We start from the raw sequence: 21,115 nt of genomic DNA on the forward strand, positions 1-21,115 counted from the left end.
GTAAAACACAGAATACCACTTCGTCATCATATTCTATGCACCACTTTGCACTGCTTATGCAATTTTCGTGAACCAAAAAACACAGCACATCAATATAGAAACTGTTATCACCCAATTCATATTCATGATGCGTTTAATTAAATGGATAACACTTGAACTCTGATCACTCTTCCATTGATTTTTTTACACAGAGTGTGAGATGTTCAGTCTTACCGTCTTCCCAGGTTTTCCATTAAGACCAGCAGTACCTGGCAACCCACGTGGCCCCTTAAACAAGAGAAATAATAAACAGACAGAGAGATGAAGATGGTGAGTCCAAGGATTTTAAAGGCTACTGAATGTAAAAAGGAAATATAAAAGGCAATGTCCTCACCGCAGGCCCACTCTCTCCACTGTCCCCTTTCAGTCCACTGGGACCTGGAAGACCCTGGAACAAACATACATTTTCAAAGACAGAAAGTATCCACTGAATCCCAACCTCGATACCCCAACCAGCACCCCCCCCACCCCCCCCATGAAAAAAAAATCAAAATTTGAAGCAGATCGCATAGCCTGTGATAAAAAAATAAAATAAAATAAAAGGTTGAAAAGAAATGAGAAAGATTTCTTACCACTGGACCTGGTCTCCCTGTGAGACCTTGTGGACCAGGAGGGCCCTTCAATGATAGCTAGAAGCAAATAAAAAATAAAAACAGACAGAAAAAAGTTTCAAATTTCTCAGACAGTTCAGACAGACCAAGGTATAAAACATCATATGAAGCACATTTTAAGGTAACCAAACTGGTCTCTAAATATGGCTTTTATCCTTCAGTGCAAGTTTACAGGATTCTTCCATCCATTTTTTCTTCTGCAGGGCAAACTATTATAAGTATGATTTTTAAGAAAACCATTCATATCTGTATCACAAGTGGTGACAGTATGCTACAAAGTTCAATATTTTTGGGGTTAGTGGTTTGTTCAAATCCCTAAACCTAAAAATGAACATCATCAAAAGTGATGATTGTGTTAGCAAACATCATTGACTATATAGTACTGATAAATAAGTACCAGAGCACATAAGTGCCAAAGAAGTTTGGATTTGGGTGTCTTACTTTGGTCTGTTGTAAGATTGCTTGCGCCTGCGCCTCTTGAGCAGATATGACAGGTCCCTTCTGAGAGTCTCCTCCATACTGGAACTGAGGGGAAGAGATTACTGACTAAATATTTCATACACATTAAGCAAGTCACTATTAAAGATATATGTTAACATGTTAAGAACACAAAATTGGAAATGTACTGAATGTTAATGGCACTGATTATATCACAGCTCCACCATGTGGACAAAATATTCTATTGAGGCTTAGGCCTCATGTTTTGTGATGTAAAATTTTAATTATATTCCTCTAGCAAACAACTCTTACTAATGTGATGCAAGTGGTTTAAATGCATTACTGAAGGAATGATCTCATCTTACGGGTAACATGAGCAAAGTGCCTGGAAGACCCGGTATCCCATCAGCACCAGGCAGCCCCGGACGTCCCTCCGGACCCTTGTGTGAGCAGAGACAATTAGCTCAGTTCACTGATGAAGCATTTCTGTACAAAACAATTGCATGAGCAACAGCATTCTTCAGTTATTCCCTATCCATTGGCTTGTTTCCTGAATGCAATATAACACCTATTGATTTTTCTTTTTACGTGATTCCTGTATCAAAGCGTAATGTGCACATTTGCCTGGTGTAAAAAATGTAAGAGCTCAGCTAATCAAAGCTGTCAGTCATCAGTCCTCTCCTAGCAACACAACTCTTCAACCTTCAAAAGAAAAGATAATACCCCCGGCTGGAATATTTTCTTTTGTCTTTCAGCTTCGGAAATGTTATAAGACCTCTATAGACGTGCAAGGCCAAAAAGAGCTTACATCTGAAGTGAACGGGCTTTCTCAGCCTAGTCTGATGTTTTTACTAAAACTCAACTCTTTTGTGAAGCTGACACCCGAGAGAAGTTGATTCACAACCGACCAAGGGCGCTAAACTGAGCGGAGACAAAAGAATAATCTATCTTCATCCCCACTGCCAGAGAAAAATGATGAATTTAGGCTCTTTACTACAGTTGGAAGTCTGCTGTCTCTCTCACCCTGGTAAGGGATCGTGTGTAAAGAGTGAGTCACGCTATAAGAACAGACACACTGTCCAGAGCAAATTAGGTCAAACTATCAGATGAGTCATGGCTTCCTGATGCCTAAGGTCTCCGTAGAGGTTGGTGGTCCCTTCGAGCGGCTCTGAGTCATTGGTGAGGTTTGTTCCATCAACACACGAGTCCAGTCATCTCCCCCGTCCCCCGGTGATTTGTCCTGCTTGTCCTCGGCTCAAGGTTCATGCCAGATCTTGTGGGTCAGGTGATTATGAGGACACTCACCATATCACCTGGGTCTCCACTGGGTCCTGGGGGGCCTGTGATGCCAGCAATTCCTGGAAGACCCTGGGTAATAAACAGAATAAACAAATATTTTTAAATGAAAAATGTACACACACCACTTCAAGACCACATGAAATCACTTGAACACTGTAAAGTTGTTTTATAATAATTTTGCTAATTATTTAAATAGTACTTTGACATACTGGTAGTCCTGGTGGGCCAGGGGGTCCTTCAAAAAATGTGCCCTAGTTAGTATAAAACACAAGGAGATTAGCAATAGATTGCCTGTGTATGTTTGTAAGTTAGTATGTTTAACTTCGCCCTCCAGCACTCACTGGTTCAACGACACCTTGCTCTCCCTTCTGTCCTTTCTCAAATCGCCCGCCCTGAGAGAGGAAGAACAGGTGAAGGATGATATATTGCTTACAAGTGGTAATGAGATTAGAGTTGTTACAATACATTTCAGTAGTCAATACCAAAGTCTGTGTAATTTTATGATTCTTGACACCAATTTTCATACCAAACCAAAAACGAACTAATGGAACATGAAAATTTATTTAATAAGTTCAATATTAATATAAATATTATAAAATGGAATTCAAATAATGACATTTAGCTTTCGGCAATTCTCAATCAAGTAAAGAGTGCTTTTTCAAGTAAATATTAAAGAGCAAATAAACACACAAACAAATAAAAGCTAATGTAAAGTGTACAAGTATTTAAATGAATAGTTCACCCAAAAATAAAAATGATCCCATAATGTACTCACCCTCAAGCCATCCTAGGTGTATATGACTTTCTTCTTTCAGCCGAACACAATCGGAGTTATATTAAAAAATATCCTGGCTCTTCCCAGATTTGAAATGGCATTGAATAGAGCCAGAGATTTTGAAGCTCAAAAAAGCACATCCATTCATCCATCATAAAAGTAATCCATACGACTCCAGGTGGTTAATAAATGCCTTCTGAAGTTAAGCGATGAGTTTTTGTAAGAAAAATAAATATCTATTTAAAACTATAAACACTGGCTTCCGACAACAGCCGTATGGGCCATTGTGTTTGGCTGACAGAAGTCATATACACCTAGAATGGCTTGAGAGTGAGTAAATTATGGGGTATTTTTTTTTCCTTTTAGAACATGCATTTCAGTATTTCTCAATTAGCTAATCATTGTTTTTGCGGACTGCATTATTTTGAAATAAATCTGATACTGGATAAAGACTAATATTACTGCATTTTTGTACCAAAATACCAAAACTTTGCATCCCTAGTTGGGATAAATAGGAAATCCATATTTGCCTGTGTGTTGACAGTTAATTTATTACAGAGGTACAAAACTGTACCTCTCCATCCCATGTGCCCGGTGTCTCCCTTGCCGCGGGGTCAAATCGGTCCTCATAAACCTCATATTCCTCATATTCCTGCTCAAAACTGTCCGAGCCGTTTTTAAACTCATCAAACTCCATGATCTATGAAAGAACAAAACATGTCCACAGCATACAGTCAAGGTAATCACCTCAAAAATGCTTGCAAAGCCCGGAAACAGAAACCAGAGCACATACCTCATAGTCCGTGATATTAGGGCCAACTGTCACTGTGGAAACAAAGAGCTCATTGTCCTCATCGCCGTAAAGGTCATCACTAAACTCCTCAACCTCTGGTGTTTTAATCGGCCTCTCCTCCTGCACACCGACACAGCAGAATCAGTGGCACAGCCATGGCAACCGCAACAATGGAGATACCAAGCACAGTCAGTCATTTCCACTCTACACTAGTTTGGCTCCACTGGGCATCTGAGGTTTAGAGACACTAAGGCCCGAAATATAGTCTACACAAGTCCATAAATGTAAATGCAAAATGAGTTGCATTCTCAGCATTATACAGCATCTATATTGTGAGCTTTACAATAAATTTGTCTTAATATACACTTTTTCCTCCTTCAAGTCAGCTAGTGTAATGGCTGAGCAACAGTAGAATGAAAATCTTGCCTGAAGTTACAGCATTAAAGAGTAACCGACGTTTGAATGTAACTCTATTGCCCCCTTGAGTACAAAGATTTGTTGGTAATGCAAGAATGCATACGCAACATGTGCATGTGAACTTGCATTGCGTTTGCATACTTGTATATGTTTCTGGCCTAACTGTGCTCCACATCTCCACTGTTTACTAATTAAAATGTTAAGGCAATTCACAGGTGCAGGTTATAGAAACATTCTGGTTTAAAGGCATAAATACTGCTGAGCTGGTGAGTGTGGGGTAGGAGGTTTTAATAACAACGGGAGATGTCAGCACAAAAGCCGTATGTTCTGGTGGCAGCCAAAACAGCATGAAAAGGAGGGTGAGCAAACTTGGCAAAGTGATACTGGCATCTGAGTTTTACCTCAGCAGAATCTTGATTCATACAGTAAAAACTACATCTATCAGAGCTGTCAAAGGGAAATTTATCAAAAAGACGCATGAAAATGGATTTCTGTCAGACGCAGTCCTATTTTTCATCCTGTCTTGGAGCATTTTTTCAGTTTCAATCTGTATAAAGCGTGCCAAGTCAGGAAATAAAAGTACACTCTAAGTGTAACTCTACGCCAAAACCTGAGTAATATATGCATCATGTCTCGCATTCAACTTGTGATGCGCATCAAAGTGTCACAGTTGAAATGAGCCGTAATTCACATGCATTTTGAGCCGACACATCTCAGTAAAACTGCAAAGTATGACTACAATGTATTTATTTTATGAGAACAACATCTGGGAAGAAGAGTATCGGTGAAGTTATTGGGGAGGTTAGAATGGCGGAGGCTGGTTAGTACAATGGGTGACTAGTGGTTAAAATGTGCAAGGTAGAGTAAGTGATTGGTCAGGAGAACGATACGGAGGGAGGAGGAGGAAGTATGGGCAACTACACTGGCACTTAATGTTCTACCTCCACCTCCATCTTTGGGGATTCAGAAAATGCAGGTTCCAGCACAGACTGGTCCTCAAGATCTGTTGTAGATGCCAGCACAGACTTGTCCTCAAGATCTGTCACAGTAATGGGTCTGGTGTGTTCATCCTGATAGGTGTCGGGTTCATGAGTGGGCATGTCGGGTATGGAGTCCATCAGATCAACTGTTATTGTTGGAGATTGTACTGGTGTCTTGGGATGCTCCATCGCAGGTGGATCCGGCTGCTCTGTTGCAGCTGGTAAAGCTCCTCGATGAGCCAAATACTCCGGCAGCTTAGAAGAAACCTCAAGGAAACCTTCTTCAAGAGCTTCGGCCTCCTTTCTCTTCTTACGAGATTCTTTTTTGCCTTTCTTATCTTTCTTTTTTTTGTTCTTTTTGCCTTTGCGGCCCTTTTTGGGGCGTTTCTTTGGTTCCGCAGGCTCGTCTCCCTGCATGATGTCATCAAGGTTATAGATGGGATTGACCTTTTATAGATGGGGCAAGAGGTCAGAGGTTGGGGATAGATGAGCAGAATTAAAATTGTTCAAGACATTCTGACAGTAGGACAACACAACATACAGACACGTATATCACTGGCAATCTCTATATAATTTCATCTAAAATGAAGGTGTCTGACTGATTCCACTAGACAATGTATATTATTCTCTTTTGCAAATTAGGTCAAAGTTCAGCTTGTTCTCAATTCAGATATGCGCTACATTATCAGCCCACAATTCAAGGGGTCAGAGTTGAGCTGCTTACAGGCTATTATGAGAGGCTCAGACTGAATGGGCTTGATGAGGCCTGTCGGGGGAAGATTATATGAATAATGTGAGAACCAAAGCGAGGTGTTGAGATGCCAAGTCGGGCAGGATAGAATCGGATCAGTGTGAGCTCTGGTAATAGGTCAGTAATGTGAGCAATGCTGATGAATCCCGCTATTAGTCCCTGGACTCTCAGCTGTTCAGGGAACTGAAAGCCAACTGGCTCTGCCTTTTAACGGCTGCCGATAGACAATTTCCCTGGAGGCAACTTGGAGAGAGACATACTGTACGCAGACATTTACATTCGGCACACTCGCACAAAACTGGGTGTGGGAGTTGTGAGGAGAAATGAATGTACAATGACCTTAAACTTTCCTCCCAGAAGGCCGCAGAGAAATGCTAACCCACTGACATGATTACTCACTGAGCTGACTCACCCGCACGTGCACGTTCACAACAAACACAAATCATCGAAATCGAAAAAATATGTTCAATATGTCCATAAAAAAAATCACATTATGAAAACAAGTATGGGGGAGTCTAAGAAGTCACTGTTGATTTAAAAGGTAAACTTTAGTGCTGTTCACATAGGACGTTTTCTACCATCTTGTAGACAGCTATCTGTTAGCACTCTCATTCATCTCAATAATAGTTGGCGCAGAACCCCAATAATTATGCGATTTGAAATCTGCCATCTTTAATCAAGAGAATACAGAAATTTTTGAGGCAATCACCTGAGCCTTCAATTCCATGTCACTGGGGCCATAGGAAAATGTCACGTCAACACTCAGGCCCTGTTTCCATCTGGTATGAAGATGCGTTTTGGTCGATTGGATCACAAGTGGACGATGCTAAATACAGGTAAAAACGGCATCTAAAAAGTTTTGAGCTTGTCCACTTTTAACCACTTTCAGAGATAGTCAAAAACACATTTGTAAGTTAGTGTAAACGCTGATCTGGTTGAATGTGTTTGAACAGATACAAAAGACCGTCTACTCTCCTCCTACTGACCTAAAGCATATGGGAAGCGCACTAGCCAGACAGGAATAAAACTTTGTTGGCTGGAGACCCAAGTTTGGTATAAAAATAAAAAAACGTACAAAGCACAATGTTCTCTCACATGATCCTTCAGAAATCATTCGAATATGATGATTTGACGCTCATGAAACATGTCTGATTATTTTCAATGCTGAAAACTTAATATTTTTGTGGAAACCACAATAATCTTTTTCAAGATTCTTTAATTAATAGAAAATTCAAAAGCATTTATTTGAAAAATAAATCTTTCGTGACATTATAAATGTATGTAATGTTACTTTTATACTTGCTGAAAGTGTTATTTTTTTTTTCTTTCTTTATAAAATAAAATGAAATCTTTCTGGCCCCAAACCTTTGAACAGGAAGGTGTATATAGTATATATACACAATATTGTATTATTTAATTAGAATATATTTGAAAGCCCATCAACAGAGAATGAGTCTTTAAAATGTTAGCACTGAGCTAAAGACCCCCTATTATTATTATTATTATTATTATTATTATTATTATTATTATTATTATCTAGACATTGTTTTGTTATTATTGTGCCAAAAAAAACAGAAATAAAAAAGCAGTTGCAGTTATACATTTAAATACAAAAATATCTCTATTTTATTGGTTGTATAAAAAAAAGGTTCCTAGAGCTAACAGTGCACTAGTGCATCTGAACTTGGCGGCAAGCATTTTAATTCATATGCATGCCTGTGCTGTTTATTGCCTGGCTGAGATGAGTGTGCTGGGAGCCGAGCCCAGAAGCCAGAACAGTAAAAAGTGCAAACAGATAAATGTAAATGTGGAATTGAGAAGACAATGCTGCTCAACCACTCAAAGGAAGTTTTGACAGGGTTCTTTCAAAGAAAGGAAGACATTTTTGGCCAAGCTGGAACAAATTATGTCTTCATAAAATGCTGCAATTCTGTGAAAAACTGTGAGGCTGGTTGCTCAAGGTTCATTGGAAAAACAAGTGTCTCTTCCTCTGTTTGCACATGATACTTAAATGCTAAAACATGAGGAGTCTGTAGGATAGTAAAGGGGAAAAAAAATCATGTCACATAGATTTGTACTGTACAATAAATCAGTTGGAAATAGCAAGAAAAGAAGGCGTTTTTGTCTACATGAGGAGCCACACTCTAAAGGAATCACCAACCTTGTCAGGATCCAGGCTCTTGGTTCTGTAGGGCAAAGGGCTGTCGCAATCGGGAATGTAATCTTGGCAGTAGTCAGCCGCAGCCTGAGGATCATCCACGAGCAGGAGCTGCTGGATCTCGCCCTGTAACACACATATACCACTCTCATTGATGGGGTAATATTCACATGCACTGGTGTAATTCTGGTGATCAAAGAGAAATAAAACCGCATTTAACACTGTATAACCGGAGAACATGCGGATGTAAAGCAGAAAACTAATTTAAGATGAAAAACAACTTGTGTAACACTGATGAAATAAGGGTAAAACTGGTTGAATGTATTTTATTTGCATATAGCATTACATTTTGTGCACTGCAAACAAGAGTTTATGCAACAGGAAGAACAATCTTTCTTCATTTAAAAACAAATATCTTCTCACACTTTTTCGATTTCCCTCTTGGAATCCTTTTAGTTATAAATTTATGAACAACAGGCCCAGTCTTCTATAATGCAGTGGTGAAGTCCTAAGAATTTGAGTCCTAAGGGCACGAAGTAAGAATTTGATCCCACGCACGATTTATTAATTCATTTCCTCATTTTAGTAAATTGTGTCCACATTGAACTAATTTGTTCCCTCATTTTGATTGAACTAAAAAAAGGGACTTAATTTTTACAACTTGGCCACGATTTAGTAAATCAAGGGAACAAATTATTATATAGTGCACACGATAAAACGAGGGAAAGAATTAGTAAAATGTGCTGACGTATTATCGTTGTAAATCGTTGGAAAATGTCTGAACTGCACTCAATTTCGCACAACTTGATTTGTTGTTAGAATGACAAGTTCAATTTTTAAGCTGGTTTGCCTCAGAATAATGCTCATCAGTAGCTATGTTTCCATCCACCATTTTTTAGGGATATCGTAAAAAAAACACTGATTGGAAACGCCAAGATGCACATAAATTCTAAAAATGCGCATTAAAAAAATGTATGCGCTCAATTGAGGCTGATTTTTTATCCAATAAGAAGACTTGCGTATGAACTATGATGGAAACACATTTACAGAATAAATCCCTCAATGCATAACAAAAAATCTCACGTGACTTTGCCTCAACAGAGGATGTGATTGGATAACTGGACTAATGAGGACCAATTTCATTGCACAACATCTAAATGTTGACAGAGTTTAATGCATTCGTCTGCGTGCTCTGAGGTGCAAGTCATTTATGATGTGGGGAGAAAGAGCCAAACTTCCATTTTTATTACAGATATTTTACACCAATTTCATAAGAAGTGACAATTTTATTATCTTGAAGCGCTGCTTTATTCAAGAATGTTTTGTGCGATATTCCAATCGTGCACATACATCAAATTCGCAACTTTAGATGGAAACTGTCAAAATCCAAATTTGCAACTTTGGATGGATACTGTCTAAATGTTTGAGATGGCCAATCAAATCAAACAGGGCTCCAGTTTTAATCGTGAAAGGTGCAAGTAGTAAAGATGTGAGTAGCTAAATATTTAATATTTTTTTTAAAATAGAAATGACCAACAGTAATACCCAGTGCTGCAACATATTTTTTGTCAAAATTTTTAATTATAAATTGAACAGACACTATCATTTACACAATGTATGTAATGTAATCCGTAATTGAATGTGACTAGACAATAAACATTGCAGAGCAGAGCCATTTTTAACAGAGCCATTTTTTGCCACATTAGTCATAGATTTTCAATGCATGTTCAAACTTATTAACTTATTCATCTGAATGTTATATAAACACCAAGAGAGTCATACAGGCAATCCATATACCTTATGACACCAAACACACTGCACAATGAATTAAATACCCAACCATAATCAAATCCTGGAGATAAAAAATGAAAACTACAGAATTGACTCTTTGACACAATTCTGTATACTATTTGCAAATAGTGCAAATACATTATTTTACAATGAATTCTCCTAAACCATCTAAAATCCTTTAAATCCTTAAAATAAAAATGACCACATGGCTGCAAAATGCATCTTTCTCCAATGACAGCCATTCAAAAATAGCTGTGTATTTTGACAGAATAAAATATTGTTGTGTGTACCGTATGTTGTTTTGTATTAAATGAAACTCTGAAATCTGATTGGATGAACAGTTATAGTATATGTCAGTAACAAAATATATGTTAAATTTACTGCACACACATTCAGACCAGTGAGTGTGAAGTTGCTAAGTGATAAACCCATTTAAAATGTTTGGATAAAATTCAATTCCATACTGAATTATTAACTGAAAATATCTTTAAGACCTATGTATTTTTTTAAATCAAAATGCAATACCATAGGAGAGAACGCCCCCTACTGAAAGGCACCCATAATTCAACTAAATTGTTTAGACTTTCTGAACAGTCTAATGTTCAGACATTAGCACAGAAATGTATGATATCCACAATAAAGAGATCTTTCATCATAAGGCCAATGGAGAATCTGTGACTCATCGGTGGGGTCCTGCCAGAACATCAGTGGGTGGAAGAACAAGAAGTCAAAAACTGGCAATACCCAAGATACCACACAAACTCACTCGGCAGTAGAGTACAGCCAGACCACAGCATTTCTCACATCTGATATGTGCTGGATCTTAAAAGAAAAATAAATCAGTATACCTAGCCAACTAATTAAACTCCACTGATCTTTGACAGTTTATCTGTCGGCTGAATTTAAAGTCTTCTTATAAGACATGCTTGACAACTCAAGGACTCAACAAGCCAGTTAACACATTTCTGCATGTTTTCAAAACAGTCATTGGTGATCAATGAACCAGAGTGCTTGTTTTGTGTGTGTGTGTTCTAGCTTAGTTCTCCAAGACTTCCCCAGGACTTGAGTAATTTGTAAAGATCTGAAAGCAATAGGCCCTGACCATAGTCCCCAGGCTCCCTAGCAGCTCTCCCACGCTGAGAGATTTGGACCGGAACATAAGCCCTCTGGATTCCCCTTGAATCCAGGGCCTGGGAACTGGACTCAGATCAGGTTAAACTTACACATCCCCCAGTACCAGCCTCACCCAGATAACCCTGACCCCATGACCCAGATGCAGCTCTATTGGACCCCGAGAAAGATAAACGAGGAGAATTAGTCATCATTTAGCAGAGTGGTTCAGCACAACAAGGAAGGATTCAAGCTTACACTTTATTTTAAAGTGTCCCTGTTACAGTGCAATTATACATTTAAGTTCTGAGAAATAATAATTAACTAGATGTAAGGGTGAGGAATAGGGTTTGGTTTAGGGTTAGTTGCATGTAAATATGTATAATTTATACTACAGTAACGTGTAACAAGGACACTGTAAAATTAAGTGTTACTGGATTAGATTTTTCTGTTCTATAAGAGCACAAGAGGTGGTAGAGACTCTTAATCATGGCACAACTGGCGATGTTATGCTGAAAAAGTGACTGACTGTCTGGCTTTGCTGCCCAGTCAGTCAGTCAATGACTTGCACATTTGTTTATGGAAACTGGCTTCTGGCCATTTTCTAAGTCATCATCACATCTGGTTAGCTTTAGGGTTAACATGAAGATCTAATGACTAAAGGGTTTTTCCTGGTAGAAAATGAATCAACAACTTAGCAAAGCTGTACTATGCACATTTAAAGGGTTAGTTCACCCAAAAAATGAAATTTCCGCTCAAACGTGCTGCGTAACACACAATTATTAACCTCATTGGTTTTTGCTGAAGCTCAAACGTGCAGCGTAACATGAGAATCAACCTCATTGGATCTTGCAGAAGCTCAACACGCTGTGTAACACAAGAATGAACCTCATTGGATCTTGCAGAAGCTCAAATGTGCTGCCTAACACAAGAATGAACCTCACTGGTTCTCGCACATCAAGCGAACATGCTTGTGCTTTGTTTTACCAAAGTGAGTCGATAAATGTTTATATGTGTGAATAAAAGCCTAAATTCAATCTGTCATCATATAAAGCGATCAAAGTGGTAATTGCGCAGCTATCAATGGAGGGATAGAAAGCTCTCAGATTTCATCAAAAAGATCTTCATTTGTGTTCCAAAGATGAACGAAAGTCTTACGGGTTTTGGAATGACATGAGGGTGAGTTACAGTATTAATGAAAGAATGGACTAGGGTGAACTAACCCTTTATGTTTTTATTTTGTTTTTGAGGTCTCCTAGAATAGATTTTAATGCTGGAATGTTAAAAAGAAACATTACTTTTCTACATATTTAAATTATTGCCGCACCAATCTTTACAGTCTGTCAGTAACGCTCTGTGTCATATGAGCATGTTTCGGAAAATGTCGCACCACTCATCATAACACTAACTCAACCAGGCCTCGCCACTTTTTTTGCTTATGCCTTGGGCTGGAATTTATTTTATTTTATTTTGATGATATAATGGAAGAGGCAACAACATCTTTTGTGCGAAAGAATATCACCGATCAACTGAATGATGTTTGATCTCAACGTAGCTATATACGTGTCAGAAAAATACACTAGGCAGTAGTTAGAGCCGTGCAGAAACTAGTGAATGATGCTCTTATAGTTGTCGTTGTGTGTTCCAGGAAAACTAATATAAATGAAGCACTGATTACACATTAAAGAAAGTTGAAAATGTAAAATGCATAATAGGTAATCTTTAATGAAAAAATAGACTGATAGTAATTTGGTCATTTTTTTAAATACATTTTTTATTTATTCATTTGGTTTTAACCATTCTGGTTAAATTATGTTATTTTAAACTAACCACATGCACGAGATTGTGGGATATCAAAAGCAGCGAATGACAGTCCCTTTAAAAATTGTCCAGATACATTTTAATTGACAGGATATTACGCAAACATTGGATTGGGACGTACCATGATGTTCCCTGCCTGAAATGACTACATTTTTCAGGTTTTTGACACAAATATAGTGAAGGATGCTCTTAAGATAATTCCTTGCTCTTAATTTGTTAACAATGAGACATTGTTATGGCCTGGATTTTGGCAAGTATGGAATGTAATGGGAATTGTGTTTCTTTGGGTGGGGTTTTGTTAAAAACAACTAAAGCTACAACAGGCAAAGGCATTGCATGGGAGGATTTGAGGGGGCAAAGTTATTGCAGCCAGGACATGTGGCCTGTGCTATGAACCATTAAGCACAAGCAAGAGAAGATTAGTCATGCAGTTTCTGTGCATGTTCAAACTTATTCATCTGAATGTTATATTATATAAACACCATGAAAGTCATATAGGCTGATATAAACCCAAGCAACCGAAGCAATACTTAATATTTATCAAATGTTGAAACACATGAAGACTTCAGAATTGTTAGTGAAGATAATAGAGATCTTATCAAATTGGCAGAGTAGAAGAACATTTCCTTTTGTCAAATCAAAATCCTTAGTGTGACTGATGACTGAAACCCTGTATAATCGCAACAATCTCATTGGCCGGCATCAGCCTTGACGTAATTTTCTAGCACTACCAGGAAGTATAAAAGGGGCGCCTAGAGAACATGTCATCCTCTTTTCGTCTTCAGGGACTGTTTCACTGACACTGTGATTTACAAAATTTTGGCTGGAAACAAGCGCTTTAGGAAGTTCGCCGACCCGTGTGAGAGGTTTCTCACACCTGGTGACACTCACAACCTATGTGTGCTTTTTCTGGGTGAAGAGCACACGCGCTCTGTCCTTGAGGGGGCAGAGTGCATAAACTGTGAGCATTTCTCAATGAGAACGCTCCGTTTTCTTTCGTCTATCTTCTCGAGGGAAGAGGGACAGTCATCTTTGCCCCATGGTTCGGGTCCTGCTCGCGCCGAGGCCGAGAGGAGCCTCGGATCGTGGTTGTCTCAGAGGAAGCTCGCCGACGAGTTTGAGAGAGGGGTGAATCTCTCACAATCGTCGGCGGGTGACGAGAATGAGCTGCTTGGCAGGGATGCGCTCTCTGATGCATCCTCTGGTCCAGCAGCCAGTGCTCTATTGGCTTTTAGCCCGGAGCAGGAGGAGGCTGAAGCGGGTGAAGTTGCCGAAATGGCTGAACCTGCCCAGCCCCCCTGCCCTGCATATGTGGAGCTGGTGGAGGCAATGGAGCATGCCACCACCAGGCTTAAGTTGCCATGGCGGGGCGTCAGAGGGGAAGCAGCTCGTGGAAGGCTTGATGAGCGCTTTCTCTCTTGGCCACACCCCACCAGCCCCAGTGAGCCTTCCATTCCTTCCCGACCTTACAGCGGAGGTAATGAAGGTATGGAGGAACTCGTACTCTGCTCGCATTCACCGCTTCAGCTCCAGTTAAAATAGATGTAGCCAGGCTGTTCCCAAAAAATAATAAAAAAGTAGGCTATATATGTATATAATTAGTAAAGGTTTTATATACAGGGTTATTCGGCCTCAGTTCCCCTCCTGGAAATGATAGGTTTCCCTTACGGTGTGGTGAAATTGCTACAGGGTTTCTGTCGCTACTTTGTTCACTGAGTCTCTGGTAGCCCAGATCCTAAATTGGTTAATATTGGAGTAGTGATAAGCACAGGTAGCAGGTAAGCCTCCCTGTGGGGTTAGAGGCGTGGTTAGGCTTTCTCTCACTCCAGAGAGATATCTGCTGAGGCCTCCGCTCTCTAGAGCTTGACAGAGTTTTTATAAGTCAATAATCCCTTAGTGATTTTTGCAGGCCTCCACTCATGCGAGGCCTCCGGGGTCACTCTCTTAAATGGCAGAGAGTTTTTTTTGGCCCTTCGCCTCTCGGGGTCTGAGCTGGATTTATCTAACATAATTTTTTTTCTCACAAATAGAAACCTAGTTTAAGGCCATTTGGGTGTGAGTATGGCAGGCCTCCTTTTCTTTAGAGTCTCCCTGCTGAGGCCTCCGCTCCCCATAGCCCTGTGGAGGCACTATTCGTCTCTAAATTCGAGACGGTGGTTAGATCACCTCCCTTTAGGATGGCACCAGGCCGCAGACTCCAGTACTCCCCTTTAGTTTAGGGTCGTTATGCTGAGTATGTCTCAGATTTCTGAGCACATAAGCTAATAACCTAGCAAATTACAAACCCATTTCAAATCCTCCATTTATGTCTAAAATACTAGAAAAAGTTGTGTCCGCTCAATTGTGCTCTTTCTTGCAAGAAAATGATATCTATGAAAAAAGTCAGTCAGGATTCAGACCGCATCATAGCACAGAAACTGCGCTAGTTGAAATTACAAATGATTTACTTTTAGCTTCTGACCAAGGCTGTATCTCAATAATAGTTCTACTCGATCTTAGCGCTGCGTTCGACACTATAGATCATAAAATACTCTTGGATCGACTACACAACTACACTGGTGTTCAGGGACAGGCATTAAGCTGGTTTAGATCATACTTATCAGACCGTTACCATTTTGTCTGTTTAAATGGGGAAAAATCGAAGATAACGTCAGTAGACTATGGAGTGCCGCAAGGATCGGTGTTAGGCCCTCTGCTATTCTCAATATATATACTGCCACTTGGTATTATTATAAGAAAACATGGAATTAATTTACACTGTTATGCTGATGACACTCAATTATATATTTCATCACGACCAGATGAAAACACTAACTTATCTAAATTGACAGAGTGTCTTAAAGATATAAAATGCTGGATGACATGTAATTTCCTGCTATTAAATTCAGATAAAACAGAGGTATTACTTATTGGTCCAAAAAACTACCTACAAAACCTTGTACAATACAACTTTAATTTAGAAGGATGTCCTGTTACTTTATCCACTACAGTGAAAGACCTGGGTGTTATACTAGACCACAACTTTCGAAAATCATATTTCATATGTTACAAGAACAGCCTTTTTCCACCTTAGAAACATTGCTAAGCTACGTAACAGGTCTACTGTTTCTGATGCAGAAAAGTTAGTTCATGCATTCATGACCTCGAGACTAGATTACTGTAATGCTTTATTAGCTGGCTGTCCTGCATCCTCAATAAACAAGCTACAGTTAGTGCAAAATGCAGCTGCTAGAGTTCTTACTAGGTCAAGAAAATATGATCATATAATACCAATTTTATCATCTCTACACTGGTTACCTATTAAGTTCCATATCATTTACAAAGTATTACTACTGACCTATAAAGCCCTAAATGGTTTAGCTCCTGTGTATTTAATGGACCTTCTATCGCCCTACAATCCATCGCGTTCTTTAAGATCACTAAATTCGAGGTTTCTGGTCATTCCTAGGATATCTACGTCCACTAAAGGAGGGAGGGCGTTCTCACATTTAGCTCCTAAACTCTGGAATAGCCTTCCTGATATTGTTCGAGGCTCAGACTCACTGTCCCAGTTTAAAACTAGATTAAAGACGCATCTCTTTAGCCAAGCATTCACATAATGCTTACCTTTTATACTATTTTTGAATCAGATTGAATGCATTAATATTATGAACAGTATGAATCTCCCAGTGCCCTGCGTAAATCTGAGATCCTTGTCGTGAGACTGTCACGGACGAAGGACTCCTATTTAGCACAGGAATACCAAGGTACACTGGGGAGCACACTGGGGGGGGGGGGGGGGGCTTAGAGAATACACATATGTATGCACACATATGGATGCATATGGAGAACACTGGGGTGTCCAGCCGCAGGTGGAATATTTCAACCCCAGGGGTGGCAAGGTGGAAACTTGCCAAGGGAAAGACACATGCTCAGAGAGGCTTACAGTGGAAATACACATGTGGGGGTCGCTCAGAGGAGGGACCATGCACACGGGAGGCACCTAGCCGACGCGCAGGCAATAGACACTGGCGCCGGCGTCAGGAGTGCTGGAGGAACTCATGGCTTTCGGAGAAGCTCACCTGAGGACAAATCGCACGTATCCAGTCCGTGGAGTGGAATGGCGAGCAAGCGAAGACACCTGAGCGGGTCCAGTACTAGCTGGTTGAAGCGAGTACATGAGAGGACACTGGCTCCACTCGGAGATTGTAGAATCTGCCGAATGTGTTAGGTGTTGCCCAGCCTGCAGCTCTGCAGATGTCTGTTAGCGAGCCGCCATGCGCTAGAGCCTAAGAGGACGCCACACTCCGGGTGGAGTGGGCAGTCACACCAAGGGGGCACGGTCGACCTTGCTGCCAGTATGCCAAAGCAATGGTGTCCACTATCCAGTGAGACAACCTTTGCTTGGAGAGAGCCTTTCCCTTCAGCTTCCCACCATAACAGACAAAGAGCTGGTCTGAGGTCCTGAAACACTGCGTCCTGTCTACATAGCCGCGGAGAGCTCATACTGGACAGAGCAGTGCCAAGGCTGGGTCTGCCTCCTCCAGGGGCAGCGCTTGCAGGTTCACCACCTGGTCCCGGAAGGGAGTGGTAGGAACCTTGGGCACATATCTGAGCCAGGGTCTCAGGATCACGTGAGAGTAAGCCGACCCGAATTCCAGGCACGCTTCGTCAATGGAGAAAGCGTGTAGGTCCCCTACCCTCTTGATGGAGGCCAATGCAACCAGGAGCGCTGTCTTCATAGACAGGAACTTAAGCACCACTGATTGCAAAGGCTCAAAGGGAGCACTCTGCAGGGCAGTAAGAACCACTGAGAGGTCCCAAGAGGGAACGAGAGGAGGGCGAGGAGGATTCAGTCTCCTCGCTCCTCTCAGGAACCTGATGATCAGGTCGTGCTTCCCAACAGACTTACCTTCGACCGGGTCATGGTGTGCGGCAATAGCGGCAACATAGACTTTCAGGGTGGAGCGAGACAGCCTTCGCTCCAACCCATCTTGAAGGAAGGAAGCACGACACTAATCGAACATCTTCGGGGGTCTTCTCGGTGAGAAGAGCACCAGTTGACGAAGAGGTTCCACTTCAACGCATAGACGTGTCTTGTGGACGACGCTCTAGCGGAAGTGATGGTAGCCACCACCGCTGGTGGGAGGGTACTCAAACCTGCCTCGTCCCGTCCAGGAGCCACACGTGGAGGTTCCAAAGATCGGGACGAGGGTGCCATAGGGTGCCCCGTCCCTGAGAAGTGAGGTCCTTCCTCAGGGGAATCGGCCAAGGAGGTGCTGTAGCGTTGAGTACTAGTTCGGAGAACCAGGTCCGGGCGGGCCAGTACGGCGGGACCAGAATGACCTGCTCCTCGTCCTCCCTGACCTTGCGCAGGGTCTGCACAAGAAGGCTCACTGGGGGAAACGCATATTTGCGGCCCCGCGGCCAGCTGTAAGCCAGTGCATCCGTGCCGAGCGTGCCCTCGGTCAGGGAATAAAACAGGGCGCAATGGGTCGAGTCGTGAGAGGCAAACAGATCTATCTGTGCGTCCCCGAACTGGTCCCAAATCAGCTGAACCGACTGGGGATGGAGTCACCAATCTCCCGGGAGGGGCTGAAGCCGTGAGAGCTCGTCGGCTGCACAGTTCAGGGCTCCGGGGATATAAATGGCATGAAGCGACCTCAGATGCTTCTGACTCCATATGAGGAGGTGGCAGGCGAGTTGCGACATACGGCGAGAGCGTAGATCACCTTGATGGTTGATGTATGCTACAGTGGCGGTATTACTGAACGGACTAGTACGTGTTGGTTCTTGAGCACGGCCCGAAAGCGGCGCAAAGCAAGACGTACAGCCAGCAACTCGAGGCAATTGATATGCCAGAGGCGTCGGGGTCCTGTCCAGGAGCCCGCGGCAGCACGTCCATTGCACATGGCACCCCAGCCCGTGGAGGAGGCATCTGTCGTTACAACAACATGCCGCGAAGCTCGTTCCAGGGGCACTCCGCCCCGTAGAAAACTGAGTTTCGACCACGGGGTGAGGGTCTGAAGTCGAAGTAAGTGTTACTCGGAGGGTGCCGTGTTGCCATGCCCACCTCGGGACTCGGTCGTGAAGCCAAAGCTGAAGCGGTCTCATATGAAGCAATCCGAGCCGCGTTGCCGCGGCTGCAGATGCCATATGCACCAAGAGCCTCTGAAATAGTTTCAGTGGAACCGCACTCTTGCCCTCGAACTGTCTCAGGCAAGTCAGCAGTGACTGCGTGCGCTCCCTCGTAAGCTGCGCGGACATGGTGCCCGAGTCAATATCCATACCGAGAAAAGAGATCCTCTGCACGGGGCAAAGTTTGCTCTTTTCCCAGTTGACCCGAAGGCCCAGACGAGCTAGGTGCTGGAGCACTAGGTCCCTGTGTTTGCAAACCTGGTCTCAAGACTGAGCTAGGATCAGCCAGTCGTCGCTATAGTTCAGGATGCGAACCCCGTGTTCCCGAAGGGGAACAAGCGCTGCCTCGACGACCTTCGTGAAGACGCGAGGAGACAGGGCTAGCCCGAAAGGGAGAACCGCGTACTGGTATGCCTGCCCCTCGAAAGCAAACCGTAGGAACGGTCTGTGTCGAGGGAGAATGGAGACATGGAAGTAGGCGTCCTTCAGGTCGATTGCTGCAAACCAATCCTGGGGCCGCACACATTCGAAAATGCATTTGGCAGTGAGCATCTTGAACGGCAGCCTGTGAAGGGAACGGTTCAGCACGCGCAGGTCCAGGATTGGCCGTAACCCACCGGTTTTCTTTGGGACAATGAAGTACGGGCTGTAGAAGCCGGTCCTCATCTCGGCCGGAGGGACGGTCTCGATCGCACCCTTCGCCAGCAAGGTCAGTGGCGGCGCGCAGCTCAATGAAGAGCCCTGGGTCAGTCCTGCCCTCCTGCATGTCTATGAACACCTGGGCCAGGAAGACCAGCAGAATGGCCATGGAATGCAGTGAGGCGGCTGGCTATCCTGGGCGCTATAGGATTTCACCACTAGTGTAGACGAAAAACTACAGGCTTCAGACGGGTGCTTAGGATCGCGCCGAGAAGAAGCACTCTGAGGACACAGTTATTTTAGTATCACAACACAGCGTTCAACCGGGGGACCCCAGTGTACCCCAAAACCAATCGTACAGCAGCGAGCGCTCAGGACAGGGTGGACACTCACTGACAAACCACTGCACAGATAAGCAGGAAGCGCGCACTCGCCGGGAGATCGCCGTGGGGCGGAGCCCATTTTGACAGCAGTGAAGTACCATTTTTAGTTGTGCTGATGCTGGGATAAACCAAAAAATATAAGGCTCCAGAAATACAAACTCTTCAACAACACATTTAAACGCATTACATTATCTCTGAAATAGCCCCAAAAATGGACAAAGAACAAAAAGGGAAGGGTCATCTAAAAAACAAATATTTGTGAATGTGTGCTTATTCAAACAGCACTAATTCACAGGTGAGCAGGGTGGTACTTCCAGGTATTCTCTAGCAGGGGAAACAAGCCTGAACAGCATCGGTTTATTCCCCGCTGAGAAGCCAAGACCCCAATGTTAGCAGCCCAGACAACTGCCTCTGATCCACTCAATTCCAAACTATTCAATTAAACATAAAACAAAGAGACTGCCACTGCTTATTCCATTAAAGCAAAGCAGAGGAATAAACATATGAATTTTGGATGAACTTAAATTATACTGATCTGTGAGTTCCTGTCAACTCTCAAGAGAAATATATTCTTTGCTGTTTGTTTCAGTCACAGGGGAGTATGTTGAGCATATACTGCAGCATTTATAAAGACGTTGATGAGAGGAGGGTTGAAGGACTATGAAAATAGAGTAAAGAGTGAGAAAGAAAAAGTGTGGATAAGCACAGGAAGCCTGTTATGTGTTTATCTGTTCAATCTCACAAAACTTATCCAGAACATCTCTGGGTCATATTTCACCTCAGCCCCAGTATAAACTATATTTGAATTAAAAAAAAAAAATAAGTAAACAATTAAATACATTTTCTTTACAATGCAAAGCATTTTACATCATTGTAGTGTTTGTTGTAATGCCTTCAACTTAATTTTATTAAATTAAATTATCTTGTTACATCAATAAGAATGTAATGAACCATCATTTAGAATAAGAATTGCAAACATCATAAAAGTAAAAC

General features: G+C 42.1%; 1 protein-coding gene across 2 annotated transcripts in view; it reads right to left on the reverse strand.

The window, feature by feature from the left end:
• col5a3a (collagen, type V, alpha 3a) overlaps positions 1-21,115 on the reverse strand; it is a 66,274-nt gene that overhangs the window by 28,211 nt on the left and 16,948 nt on the right. The window contains exons 5-16 of one of the 2 annotated variants that reach the window (XM_077213429.1): positions 8,265-8,387; positions 5,314-5,799; positions 3,956-4,075; positions 3,737-3,862; positions 2,729-2,779; positions 2,597-2,638; positions 2,394-2,456; positions 1,454-1,528; positions 1,092-1,175; positions 612-668; positions 374-427; positions 214-267 (exon numbers count right to left, since the gene is read on the reverse strand). In XM_077213429.1, coding sequence (XP_077069544.1) covers positions 214-267; positions 374-427; positions 612-668; positions 1,092-1,175; positions 1,454-1,528; positions 2,394-2,456; positions 2,597-2,638; positions 2,729-2,779; positions 3,737-3,862; positions 3,956-4,075; positions 5,314-5,799; positions 8,265-8,387 — 1,335 coding nt within the window. The remainder of the gene's footprint in view (positions 1-213; positions 268-373; positions 428-611; positions 669-1,091; positions 1,176-1,453; positions 1,529-2,393; positions 2,457-2,596; positions 2,639-2,728; positions 2,780-3,736; positions 3,863-3,955; positions 4,076-5,313; positions 5,800-8,264; positions 8,388-21,115) is intronic. The other variant, XM_077213430.1, reaches the window with a different exon arrangement.

The sequence above is a fragment of the Siphateles boraxobius genome, unplaced genomic scaffold, assembly GCF_051911475.1.
Source record: "Siphateles boraxobius isolate OS27281-9 unplaced genomic scaffold, OSU_SipBor_1 66, whole genome shotgun sequence".
Classification (NCBI taxonomy): domain Eukaryota; kingdom Metazoa; phylum Chordata; class Actinopteri; order Cypriniformes; family Leuciscidae; genus Siphateles; species Siphateles boraxobius.